This window comes from Eleutherodactylus coqui, chromosome 13, assembly GCF_035609145.1.
Source record: "Eleutherodactylus coqui strain aEleCoq1 chromosome 13, aEleCoq1.hap1, whole genome shotgun sequence".
Taxonomy (NCBI): domain Eukaryota; kingdom Metazoa; phylum Chordata; class Amphibia; order Anura; family Eleutherodactylidae; genus Eleutherodactylus; species Eleutherodactylus coqui.
In genome coordinates, this window is record NC_089849.1 from 49,916,314 (window position 1) to 49,929,907 (window position 13,594).

At 47.0% G+C, this 13,594-nt stretch overlaps 1 protein-coding gene across 1 annotated transcript in view; it reads right to left on the reverse strand.

Moving 5' to 3' along the window:
* Positions 1 to 13,514, reverse strand: part of RPRD1B (regulation of nuclear pre-mRNA domain containing 1B) — a 74,114-nt gene extending 60,600 nt beyond the window's left edge. Inside the window, exon 1 of the mRNA XM_066586456.1 lies at positions 13,296 to 13,514. Within this exon, the coding sequence (XP_066442553.1) occupies positions 13,296 to 13,446 (151 nt within the window). The 5' untranslated portion in view covers positions 13,447 to 13,514. The remainder of the gene's footprint in view (positions 1 to 13,295) is intronic.
* Between the last annotated feature and the right edge of the window lie 80 nt (positions 13,515 to 13,594).

The window sequence follows — 13,594 nt, forward strand, 5'->3', positions numbered from 1 at the left end:
AGTGGTCGAAAAAGAGAGAATTGCTTGACAGACAATTACCAAAATGTGAATCTATGGACTGATAATTGGACCTTTTAAATTTGATAGCTGTGCCTGTACTGAAACAGAAGTGCTGTATATTCTCTGTCTAACCCGGCCTAGATAAAAGACTTGGCATACATATAGGAACGAACTAGGCTGCTGGAGGTGGAGGTTGGAGAGCGGGGTCTCCCTTTTCAGGACGGTCATCCTGCAGTGAAGGACAAATGGTAAGAAGTGACAGAGCGAGATCGGTCCGACCCCTGATGAACAGGGGTTTTTCTGGTGGAAAATGCACCGATGAATCTTAATGCATACTTTAAGGCCTGTTCACACGGACGACAAAGTCACGCTATTTTGTAGCATTGCTACAGTGCTACAAATTGCATGTATGTGAAGCCCATGCTTTCCTATGGGTTACTTCACACATGCAATGTTTTGCAGCATGCGACATCCCGACACAAAAACCTCACGGGTCCGGCAATATGCCCGCGACTCACGAGGTGTTGTAGCCCATGTTTCCCTATGGAGCCTTCCTCTCTGTTGCATCTCATGAAAACGCTGTTTTCGTGTGATGTGATGCAACTTTGACAGTAGGAAATTCTACTGTCAAAGCTATAATCTAAGCCCTAACTGTGGAAAAAAATACACATACATCACCTTAGACGTGCTGTCAACCTGGCCGCATCTTCTTACCGGGTCCCGGCACTGATCATTTAATTTTCTTGTGCCGGGGACTCAAAAATCCCAGCCTCCTGGAAGTGCTGGCTGTGATTGGCTGACACTTAGCCAATCACAGCAAGTGCTCGATAAATGGCAGTGATTGAACGAATCAGAGCCATTCTTCGAGCACTGGCTGTGATTAGCTAAGTGGTAGCCAATCACAGCCAGCGCTTCCAGCAGCTGGGCATTTTTCAATCCTCGGCCAGAAGATGAAGAAGAAGATCAGTGCCGGGACCTGGGGAGAAGCTGTGGCGGCGCCCCAGACAGCGTGGAAGAGGTGATGTATACTTTTTCTTTTTTGTCCTTTAGTTACAGCTTATTTTCGGGGTAGGGCTTATATTTCAAGCCACCCCGAAAATCATCACACGTGATGCTACAAAATCGCGGTATTGCCACGAGAAGACGCAGCTATATCGCACGGTGCAGCGATGCGATATCGCTGCAATCTTCTCCCGCCGATGTCATGTCGCCCGTGTGCAGGAGGCCTAAAGTTATATTTTAGTAGAAGACTCTTTCAGAAAGTTCTGATGAGACCCAGCAGCTCCCCAGCACCCGGTAATCACATGGAACAGAACATGTCATGGCAGCGTGATAAACTGTATACACCGTAGTAATTAAGCGCAGTATTTAAACTATCAGGAAGGCAGAGACGGTAATAAACTGTCTCTGCCTTCTCTACAGGGAGCCCAGCTGTCCCCGACAACCAACGCCCCTCTGCTGCGGCAGCGCCTCCCGCGCAGTCACAGACTCTGCTAAGATGTTGGAAACTACCTGAACATTTTAAAACATCGTTGGTCCACAAATGGATGATCAAACTTGTGTTTTGTATATTGGGCTTAACGAGAATCTATCATGTGGACTGCGAAATGGAACGGGCTACATGCCATCATAGCTGCAAGCTTCCTGGCGGTACCAGCACTGCTTATGTTGTTTTAGACCCCCCCCCCCCCCCCTTCAGTTGGCACGCAATGGCTCCCATTACTTTTGGAGCCCCATACTAGTCCACTAGTCAAGTTGGCCTTCTCCACCACCCAATATCAATCAGATGTCATGTCGACCAATAAGAATGGTTGCCTGCTTGTTAATGAGCTAATATTGGGCTCTGCAATTTAAGAAAATGTAACTTTTTTTTTTCTTTCCAACAATTAAAACCAGAAAGTGAAATATATTCCCTTATTCTAATCTGTTTTCATTCCCCGTATTTGTTTTTTTCTTAATTCTGTAGTCTGCACATGACTATTGAGGCCACCGTCTTGCCTTTGCTGAAGAGATTTGCTTCACAGCAGCCTTTTAAGCCATATATACAATGGACAGGCAGGGACCTATTGACTTCTATGGGAGAGAGTGTTGTGGGCATGCTCTGCGACCTGTGCAGAAACCATTGTGCAGGGAGGGAGAGGAAGTGAGCGGTGACCATCCCCTATCGTGAATGGCGGATCTTGTGTTATCCATGTATACAGAACAGGAAGGGTCAATAGTCAGTGCGAAAACTGCAGGATATTAGGATATATATATTGTAAGCAAGTGGGGTGCACTTGCCGACCACATAGAAGTACTCTCTGGAGATGCGGACTTCCTTTAAACCTGGCTCCTGCCAGTCTTTATTCACAGTACAACCAACATAAACAGTCCATATAACATTCTTCAACAAAACATAAAAGTCCACATACACACCCCACCTGGGTGTTGAGGTTAGGGTGGTCACCCCTGTAGGACTCTGGCCTTTCCTAGGCCACTGGCCTGCCGCAGCTTAGCTCTGCTGCACAGGTCCTCTCCGGCTCTCTCAGCCAACATCTCCCTGGGTGTAGCAGGAATGTACCCTTATATCCAACTTCCTGACCACACCCTATGGGCGTTTTCCCTTTTCTCAGGCACCAGAATGGCTGTCTGTTGCCCCCTACAGGCCATTCTCTGTAGTGCACCTCTACTATATATATATATATATATATATATATATATATATATATATATATATATTTTTTTTTTTTTTTTTTTAAATATACCGTATATACTCGAGTATTAGCCGGTCCGAGTATAGGCCAAGTCAAAAAGTTTTACCACAAAATACTAGTAAAACTTATTGACTCGGGTATAAGCCTAGCTATACTCGAGTATACACTGAGTAAAAAAAAAAATGCAATACTCACCTCCCAGCCGGCATCTGTGTCCCCGACGCGATGCTCTCCCCGGCGGTGCAGCAAGCGGCTTGAGAATTCTCCCCACTGTCATCTCCCTGCTCGGCTTTGAATTCCCCCACCGTCAGCGCTGTGTAAGTAAGCGCCGTGATTGGATTGAGCGCCAGCCAATCACAGCTGGTGCTCGATAAACCTATCACAGCCATTCAGTGATGTCATCCACTGAATGGCTGTGTATGTTCAAGCGCCGGCTGTGATTGGCTTAACTACACAGCGCTGACGGGCGGCGGGGGGGGGATTCAAAGCTGAGCAGGAAGATGACAGCAGGGAGAATTCTCAAGCAGCTTACTGCTGGGAGGCGAGTATTGCTGGTTTTTTGTCGTTTTTTTTTTTTTACCTCACTTGAGTATAAGCCGAGGGGGTCTTTTTCAGCATTAAAAAAAATGTGCTGAAAAACTAGGCTTATACTCGAGGTGTGTATGTATATTAATATATATTAATGTGACCTCAAAAACTAAAAAAAAAACAAAAAACACATTTTTAAAAATATGCTTAAACATAACCACTTGATTTATACAATAGGTCATTTTTTGATGACACACTTCCTCTAAGGCTCATTAACACCATCGAATTTGGGCTCTGCATTACACGCTTTTGTTTTGCCACAAACATGTGATACAGAAAGCAGAAACCCCATTGATTTGCATCGCGGTATTCAGACACGCATTATTTACACACAAGAAAAAAAAAAATGTCCCATTTTGGTCCGTATTACAAACAGAAATAGCCCGTTAAAGTCAATGGGAGCATGTAGATGTGCAGAGAAAAATGTAAAGGGCCTTCTTACTGAATACGCCCGTGTGAATGCGCCCTAAATTGGAAGTCATTGCATGCCAACAGGAAGGGGCCCCTACAACAACAGACGAAATCCTTGGAATAATGCAGTCTGTTCTATTTATCAGAGACCGTGATGGGTCCTATCTAAAAAGGCTGCTCTCACACAGGAGTCTGTAAAAATGCCGCGTTTTTTAACGCAGCCCATCATTGCAATGGGTGAGGAGGTGAGGTGTGTCTACAACAACAACAAAAAAGATCTCACCTAGTATAGCCACACATGGCTACAGTCATGACCCATGACTGAAGACCCAAAAAGACGTGTTCCTATGTATCTGTTGACTAGTGATACAGTGTACACACTTATGAATAGAGGTGAACAGACCCCATAAGAGAGTCATTCCCAACTGGACTGCCACAAGCAGCTTCCAGTTTTGAGAGGTTCGAAAGCCAGGTTTTTCTCGAGGAGGTTTGCCGTTAGCCGAAAGAAATTGGCAAACAGAGGTGGAGCGTTTGTCTATTGGAGCCCTTCCTTTGTGAAGAGATACAAACAGTTTACAACTTACACTCCAAGAATACGGCACGTCAAAAAGGATCTATTGGAAAAACCTTCTTCGCTATGCCCTGCTGATGGACAACAGTTTCTAAAAACATTTTTCGGACAGTGTTAAAGAGTTTCCTTAGGTGCCACTTGCAATCAGATGAACAGTAGCCCTGGTTTCACCAACGACCACCCTTTTTGTACTATCTTCAGAATGAGCTGTTTTTGGCGTGCATTTCCCCTGGCGATTATGAGGATACAGATATATGACCGCCGTCCCCGATCTCTGACTCACCCCCACCTCCAGAAGACCGTAAAACCAGGCAATATCTTTAATATTTGATCATTCGATAGCCACACTGTATATTGCAGTAGTAAACTAGTGCGACGCGGACGTCCTTCGTTCATCTCCAACGGTGTGGAAAGCATATTTTTGGTGAAGTGACCTTTCGAATGAATCCGTAATCTCAAGTGCTGAGCAAGTACTTATTAGTGAAAGGTTGATGGTTGAGCAAATACTAACTAGTTCTCTCTCGATTACAATAAAGGCTACATAGCATGGATGAACAAAAATGTATATGTCCATCTAATTCAGCCGGATGACGGTAAGGCACATACACAAAGGGCAACTCTATTGTGCTGGCTTTAGAAGCAGCTGATTGACATTGTGCTATTATTTAGTCTATGATCTATAAGTATACCAGAGCCTTCTCTGTGACTCCCATTTTTACTCCCCTTAGGCTATATGGTGCATGTCGATGCACAACTTTACTGTACCTTTAGCCCTATTGAACCTGACTTGCCACGTCGATGCCTAAACACTCGACGTGTCCATGTCGGCTTGTAACATATGACCATCTTCCATAGACTGCGCTCTATTATAAGATGACGTACCGTAGGGAGTGTTTTGATATTATTTGGGGCTATGAAATATATTCTTCAGAACTCCAGTTCCAAAACCGTGCAGCTTAGCATGTCAATGTTTTTGCCAAAAACAATCCTCACACCTGCAAGTTATTCTTCGGTGGGTTTATAGTAAGCTCGTGTCTCATCCAAAGGGATTCATATTGACGAGACTTTTGGCCAGAACTACAACTTCTCTCTGGCTTCGACATCTGTTGTGTTGGGGTCTAGAGGACGGTTCTCTAGTCGGCAGGAAGCTTCCAGCCGAAGATCCTTTAGAAATGGTAATGGGATTCAAATAGCCAGGTGTTTGCTTGGAAATAGTTAGGACTTTTCAGAACAGACCTGATTCTATTGCTACAGTATATTAAACAGGGCTAAGTAATTTACCGAATGTCAATGCACAAAGGCTGCCTATACATTTGAAGCAGCGCTCAGCCAACGGCTATCTTGCCCAAATCCCCCAAGGCTTGATGCTTGACACTTCTTAGCCAAGCATGCATGTGCAGTGAATGTAGAGAGGGGAAAAGCCGCCGCCAGATAAATCTCCCAAGAATAGAAGAAATCCAATTGCCCATTCCATTTCTTACCCAATATCAGATGTTGGGGGTGAGTCAGGAGGCCGCCAAACACATTCGATCCCGCTGAAATGATTGGGTTGGCCAACCTTGATATAATGTGTATATCCACCATAAGGTCTAGTGCTGATGGTAGCTCTTGGCAATAACTTTCATTGATTAGAGCAAGTGAGGTTTCTCTTCTCCGAACGATAACTTAAAACCAAAACCATTTAGATGTCTTACCCAACCAAGTTATGAATTTGAGGGGAGTATTTCAGACTATAGTAATTATCTTATATACATGAAGATGGAATGGGGTGAACCTTGGAAGCAACAATGAAAATGAGGGCACCAGGTATGTTAAAGGAGTTGACCCATATCTAACACTGATGACCTATCCTCAAGATAGGTAATCAACAGCTGATCAAAGGGGTTCTGCCGCCCAGGACTCTTACTGGTCAGCTGTTATCCCAGAACCCGTGTTCTAATGCATGGAGTTACTGTACTGAATGAAGTAGACAGCTCCATACATTGTATAGTGGCCTGGTATGGTATTGCAGGCCAAGTCCTACTGAAGTGAATTGGACTACTGATATCAATATTAGAAATGGGACAACCTTATTAATCATACACACTCAAGTATAGTAAAAAATGTTTATATGAACCAGAGGGTCACTTTAGGAAAGTCTTTTCTTTCTGCAGGCAACAAGAACCTGGCATGTTGACACATGGTTTATAGACTCATAGGCCAATGTACAATGCTTGGTGAGGAACCAAATTCTCCCCTAGGGACAATAAGAGGCACAGAATGAGCCAACATCAGAGCAGGTGATCTAGATATGGTCACGAGTTATAGGCACGAGGCCTATACTTAAAGATCTCCATAGAGATATCCTACGAAACCATCACAACTGGTATGAATAGGATTTATCAGAACTGGAGCCTCGGCCCCCAAGAACATCCTCAAATCTGTGCTGTTATTTTAGCTATACATGAAAAAAATGCCATAAACCCTCTAAGGTATGTTATGTTGAGACAGTAGAATTCACCATGAGAATTTTGCATCTAAAAACTGTGGCAAAATCTGCACCTTTCTGCCACAGATGAAAAACCACAGAGGTGAGAAAAGAATGCACAAAGACACAACTGACAGAAAAAGAAGCCGGATACAAGATATATACTGCAGGGAAGGCTCCATCACCATATAACCTGGTAGCATGCAGCAAGCCAGATTGCACAATAGAGGAGCAAAAGTGTTCATGTGCCGACTACTGGGCAGCCACTCAACTCAACCCAAGGTGGGGTTCTGCTACAGATCTGCATGCGGAAATGCTCGTTTCTGAATCGCAATTCTGCACATGGATTTCGCCCATTGACAGGCTTAAATCCCTAAAGCCGCGTGCGCGCGCGCACGCACGCACACTTCAGTCAAACGCAGCTCGAAACTGCAGCATTTTACTGCGCATCCGAGCTGCATTTCTGAATGCATGGTACAGCGTTTGACGGCGCTTTTTAACATACCCCATCATTATTATGGGTGATCAGGTGCATTAAAAACCGTGAAAACGCAGAAGAATAGAAAGACAAAAATCGCAGGTCTGCGAGGCCCCATTGAAATCAATAGCAGCGCTGTACTGCAATTAGTGCGGCACTCGGGATGCCGCGTTAATCGTGGCATTGACTATCCCAATGCAAATCAATGGGTTTTATGCCATCTGTATAACGTCTGTAAAAAATTATGGACGCAATACAAACAAGAAAATACGCCCATGTGACGGCGCCCTAAGCATCAGTTACGATCTAACCTTCCAAGGCTTCTGTTTATAACAGAAATCATAACTTTAGCCAATGCACAAAAGATACCAACTTCACGCGGCAGAGCCTACGGCCTTATAATGGGATCCAGTGGGTAACCCCAATTTGTCCATCATTTAGAGAAGAAAAACAGGACCTTTTACATGGGAAAATCTTATGCCCATTAACGACTGCCAACAACAAAACATCATGAGCCTTGGCGCTCAGTGCTACCATTTACATGTGGCAGATCACCGCTAGTGCCAGTGGGGAAATAATGGCTGCTGTTCATCACAGGTGCCCGCCGAGCCATCGAATGGCCATCTTAATGATGAATGGCACATGACTGCAGCAGTCATGGGATCGGACAGGAACCAGAGCTGGCACCTTGTTTCATACTTACAAAACCCCTCTCCCGGTCCGCATACAGTTTATGCCCCATCTACACGGAGATTCCGCCGATGAGCAAGAATTTTTTTTTTGCCCACATCAACAACGTGATCCGGTAAAAAACAAGAGTTTGCCCGTTTGTTGGACGATCATTGACATACGCAAGCTGTGGTAGAGAACATACAGTCATATGAACGCTGGTTTTCCGAGTCATTGGCCCGAAGGCCTAGACCTGACAGTATTGGATGAACTCTAACGAGCGCATATCTCTACAGTGGAATACGTTAATTAACTCCCCACAAGTAAACACAAACAGCTCTGTGTACTCAGGGATAGAGAGCCGACAAGAAGACTTTGTGAGGCTGACAGCATTGTGTAGACACTAACGTCCCAAGGGCTTCCCCATCAACCTCTACCAGGTCAGGCTGCTTCCACACCGGCGTTAGGGCTGATTTAGAAACAACGATTTTCACTCAAAAATTGCTCAAAGCCGTCTTTTGAGCGATAATCATTGTGTTTAACTGCACTGGCCGTGCAGTTTTCGTTAAGCCGTCGCTCATCGTTGTCTTTCAGCGTGCTGACGATGAGCCTTATCAGGAATTCACAGCGGAATACAGCTGATACTATTGTTTCAGCTGTATCCCGCTCAGTAAACGGGGTGTGAAGAACAGAATGGTTCAGCTGTGATCTGCATACCCCACTCGGAGCGCCCAGGTGTATAACAGCTGAGCAATCTGAACAGAGAACAGCTGGATGCAAAAGACAAGCGGCCCCACTTGTCTTCTACATACCCCATTCGGAGCGCTCAGCTGTGAACAGCCGGGGTATGAAAAACACAGCGGTCTAACTGTGTTCTGCATACTCCGCTCAGAGCGCTTGGATGTATAACAGCTGAACGCAGAAGACAAGCGGCCCCGCTTGTCTTCTGTATACCCTGCTCAGAGCGCAAGGTGATCAAGACATCTTTAGAGCGATAACCATTGTGTCCAAGCCAGGCTTTAGAGTCAGTTCAGGGTTTCCGTCTCTGCGCCATTTTTGGAAGAGAGAAATTGAAATAAAACGGGAAAAAAATATTATTTTTCTTTTTCAATTGGTTTGGTTTTTTTCCCCATTCAGTTAGGCTTTAAAAAGACAGAAAGCCAACGGAAAGGCTTCGGTTTGCCGCCATTCCGTTAGGTTTCCGGTTTTTTTTTTGGGGGGGGGGGGGGGGGTTGGGGACAGTAAAATAGCGCAGTCTGTAGCGTCGTTTTTGCATCCAAGAAAATGGAAACTCCGTCTATGAGCCAGAGCGAAAGCCATCTACCAGACCACCTATGTATTGGATGGTCACCACAGCTGGTCAATGGGTAATATTGTATCTTTCCTGCAGGGGGCTCCACTATGGCTGGATACAACTTCCCTAAGGAAAAACTCATTTAATTACTAGGGGATTCTGAAGCCAAGACAGTGGCATTTCATGGGACCATCACCTTACCCAGGCAAAAACTATTGATGACCTATCCTCAGAATAGGCCATCGCCGGGGATCTGGCGATCAGCAGCTCACTGTCAGTACAGCCAGACATAGTCATTGGGGACTGGAGCGGAGGAGCCATAGCAGTCTTCACTCTCACTGAAATCAATGGAAGCTGAAGCCACTATTACACTTGCGTGTCCGGCCCTGGTGTTGGAGGTGAAGTGCCGGAAGCATATCAGCCGTATTCAGCTCCCAGCCCCGATAGCGATGCCTGGCCTTGCTGCATTGACAGTGAGCCAGAGATCAGCTGATCGCCCGATCACTGGTGATTGACTGTTGATGACCCATCCTGAAGATGGTTTTCTGGGCAAAATCTCTTTAAGCCTAGGTCCACACGAAGGCCGCTTCACAGCAGAATGCCCGCAGTGGGCAGATCCACACAGTTTAATATGGATTTTGAAGCAGGTCGGCTCATACGGGCGGGTCGGATTCTGCATGCCGGAGGTCCGCAACGGATTCTGGCTGCGAGCCCGGCCGGTGATCCTACGTACCTCATTAACTGTACTGCTGATGACCATGGAGGCTCGCCGTCGCTCATACGCAGTTTTTTGGTCTATTCGTATTTCTTGCACCATCACTTAGTGATGACGTGGGCATATGCCACCCATACGCACGGCTTGCGGTACAACAGAATATGCCGAGATTTTTTTTCCCAACCGCAGAATACACAATTCGTATCCACGAGTGTGAATGAAAAATCTAAGATGCAAGCCTTACAATGCCACGGATCGTCCGCGCGTGCGGCGATAGCGGAATCCGCACAGTACAAATATAACCGTGTGAGCCCGGCTTATTCACCGGCCGAGAGTATTGATCTGTGTTTTACCGCATGCGCACAGGCGTCCAATTTGCACGTGTAAAAAGTACAGTAAAAAAACGCATTTGTGCGCGCAAATGTGCAACACCCTTTGCTGAAACCGCAAACTTGTTTCCACCCATGTAGCCTACTTAAACAGTCCGATCATCGTTTAGAATCGTTGACTTCTCGTTGAGTGCATCTACGTGTAACACCGAGCGTTTAAACGTAGCGAGAAGCGAACGCGCCGCCGATGATTATTCTGCAGAATGAAACTGAATCACTAACGAGAATTGTGCACTTTTAGTCAGTCGTTAGCTCGTGTTTAGACGTATCGCTAATCGTTCACTTTCAGCGAGTTTTGAGCGGCAATCGTTACATGTAGATTAAGGCTATATGCGAGCCGTCCGTAATGCGAGTTGCGCCTCCCGTCCACATCAAAGATGTTTAGTGTGGCTCAACAGCGAATGATCTTGAGTAATTAGGCTACAATCACACGAGCGAGCGCAATACCAGGCCGAGAAACCAGCCCAATAGCGCACCTGTCAACGTGCGTTTTAAGCGTGGATGCGACGCACCTCACATCACTGCAGCAAAATGACCCCACCACCACCACGGCGCGTCGGAGGATCGGCAAGTGTATCCCGTAGGACACATCACATAGCACGCAATGCAATATATTTGACTGTCCCATTGTCTTAGCTCACAACATCGCTGTGAGGGAGAAATAAAAAACAAAAATTAAAAAAAAAATTCTAAAAAAAAAAAACGTTCATGTGTAAGAGTGGAGTTCATTCATGCTCGGGTCTTGTGTGTCTCGCAACGCCCAACTCACGCAAGACTTGCGCTCGTGTGAACGTAGCCTTAGTAGACGTCATTGTGGCTCCCAAAAGGCAGCTTTAAGCGAGTGATTGTACATCCAAGCCAATGTGGCACAAATGCCCAGTACCCGCCCGCCACACATGCCACCGAGGAAGACATCCCGCTGCCAAGTCTGGCAGACCGGAGAAGGAACCAAATCCGACCGTGCGCTCAACCGCGTCGAGGGGCTATTCTACCAAATGAGGCCACGGCCTGCCCACAGGAGAGGGGTAACTTTACAGTCCCAAGGACGCCGGTCTGATTTCAATGGGGCCTTGCAGACCTGCGCTCGATTTCCGAGCGCTGTCTCTTTTATTTTTGTGCGTTTTCGCATTTTTTAAACGCATCTTGATGATGGGATGTGTTTAAAAAACCGCTGTGGCAGGCGTTTAAAAACGCCGCTTGAAATGGTGAGGTTTTGTGAAGGCATGTGTGAGAGCCATGCCCATTTATGTCAGGACCCTACAGTGAAGTCGCATCTATTGACCGTCAACGGCGTCACGCTGCGACCGCGGCGCGACAGTCACAGGAAATCCAATGGTGTTGAATTATGGTCGCGAGTCACATGTGAGGTTTTCCACGACAGACAATCGTAAGCGGCGCGCTGCGGCAACGGTTTTTCTAACAGTCAAATTGTAGCTCCGCTCCAGTGGCATCACGTCCATGTAACACGTGTAGCGCCATCCATAGGCTACGTGTACACGAGCGTGAACCTCCCACAGAGAGGACCGCCATGCTATTCAATAGACTTATTCGCATGTGTGATTTTTTTTTCTCCCTCACAGCGATGCTGCGGAGATAAAAGTGGCAGCGTGTTCCATCTTTGGGCGCTCCCTCCGAACGCCCCCTCCATTATTCTCAGCGGGACCTTGGACGACATTGTGCGCCGTGCCATGTGACGCTTCTCACTGACATCAATAGGATCCTCCGACGCGCGTTAAACACGAACCTGAGGGTCGCGATGTCACAGAAGTGATGTGAAGGGTTTTTGAATGAAAACCGCCTCACATCCGCGTGTGAAACGCACCTTGGCGAGCACCATTTAGTGACGAGTTTCTGAGCCCTTAAAGGGGTTGTCCAGGACATAACTGCTGACAGCCATCCTCAACCACAGCGGATTAGCAGGTGTCCGCCCCTCAGGATACCCACAGATCAGCTGCAGACAGCACTGTCCACACTGCGGTGGCCCAGGTTGGTAATGCATGCCAGGATGCCAATAGGTGCCTGCCACCATCTACTTACTGCAAGCGTTCCCCCAAAATAGACATCACGGAATCTTCCCTTATCGTTGCGCACATTTCTCCATTCCAAGACACGATCAGCTGGTGGAAGTATCAGGCGCCGCTGATCTGGGGGACAACGACAGCCGGCCGCCAGTAAGATGCAACGCGTCTGCGCAAAACTAAGATCAAATCCTACAGCAAACACTTAAATACAACAGCACCCCCCACCCCGACTATCTCAGGGCCGTCCGCATCGCCACGTTCACATACGCTACATATATACATGTGAGAAAACGCCGGCATCTTAAGCACGCGGTCCGTTTTTAATATCGCACGTGTGGGGAATATTTTGATATGTTTTTTTATGAAAAAAATACATTTTTCTTCATCACGTTGTTCGCTGGGTTTTGTTTACACGTAGAGGAACGTCCGCGGCAGAAAAGTCCGCAGTATCTGCGCATCCAAAACAGAGTGCAGAAGATCCCGCGTGACGGTCCGTATTTTGCGAAAACACTTCAGAGAATCCGCAGCATTTCTACTACGTGTAAACACACTCTAATAAAGTTTTGTTATTCAACACTCCCCCCCCCTCCTTAATCACAGGAAGAAAAAAAAAGCGTATGTTAAGCTGCTCTCACAGCCCGCCCTTTACCACGATTGGCGCAGTTTTCAAGCGCCACACTAACCACGGTACAGCGCCTCCATTGCTTTTTCGTTTTCGCAGACTAGCCATCGGTCGCAGTGTTTCCAGTCTGCTCCATTTCCGTGCGTTCTAGCGGTTGTTAGCGCACCTCATCTCTCCAATAGTTTCAATAACTCTGCAACCCAGTTCCTTACAAACTTGCTGTGCACCTGCTGCAGGACTACAAGTCCCAGCATGCCCCGGGAGCCGCAGCTACAGGTTGCAGATCCCATAGGCACAGTAAGCTGTACTTGTACCCTGCAGCCGCCATGCCCCTCTGTAGCAGCATGCACTGCTCTGCCAGCTAACCCCATGGCTACCTCTCTTGAGCTCCCGCTGCCACACACTGACGATGGGCCCCGCGTGCTTCCGGTGATGGATCAGCCACAGCGACAAGGTCTGCACGCTCTGCTGAGAGTTGCTCAACTCCGACAGTTTCTTCTCCAGGGCCGGCTCGCTAAATGACGCCATGACTTTCCGTCAGGGGCCCCCCTGGCCCAGCTCAAGATGGCGGCCTGACCTCTCACCCGACAGCGAGTCACGTGTCAAGAAATGGGACGCGTTTCCTTGACTACTGCTTTCTATGGCCAGGAGCGCGGCGCAGAGTTTTGACGTCACT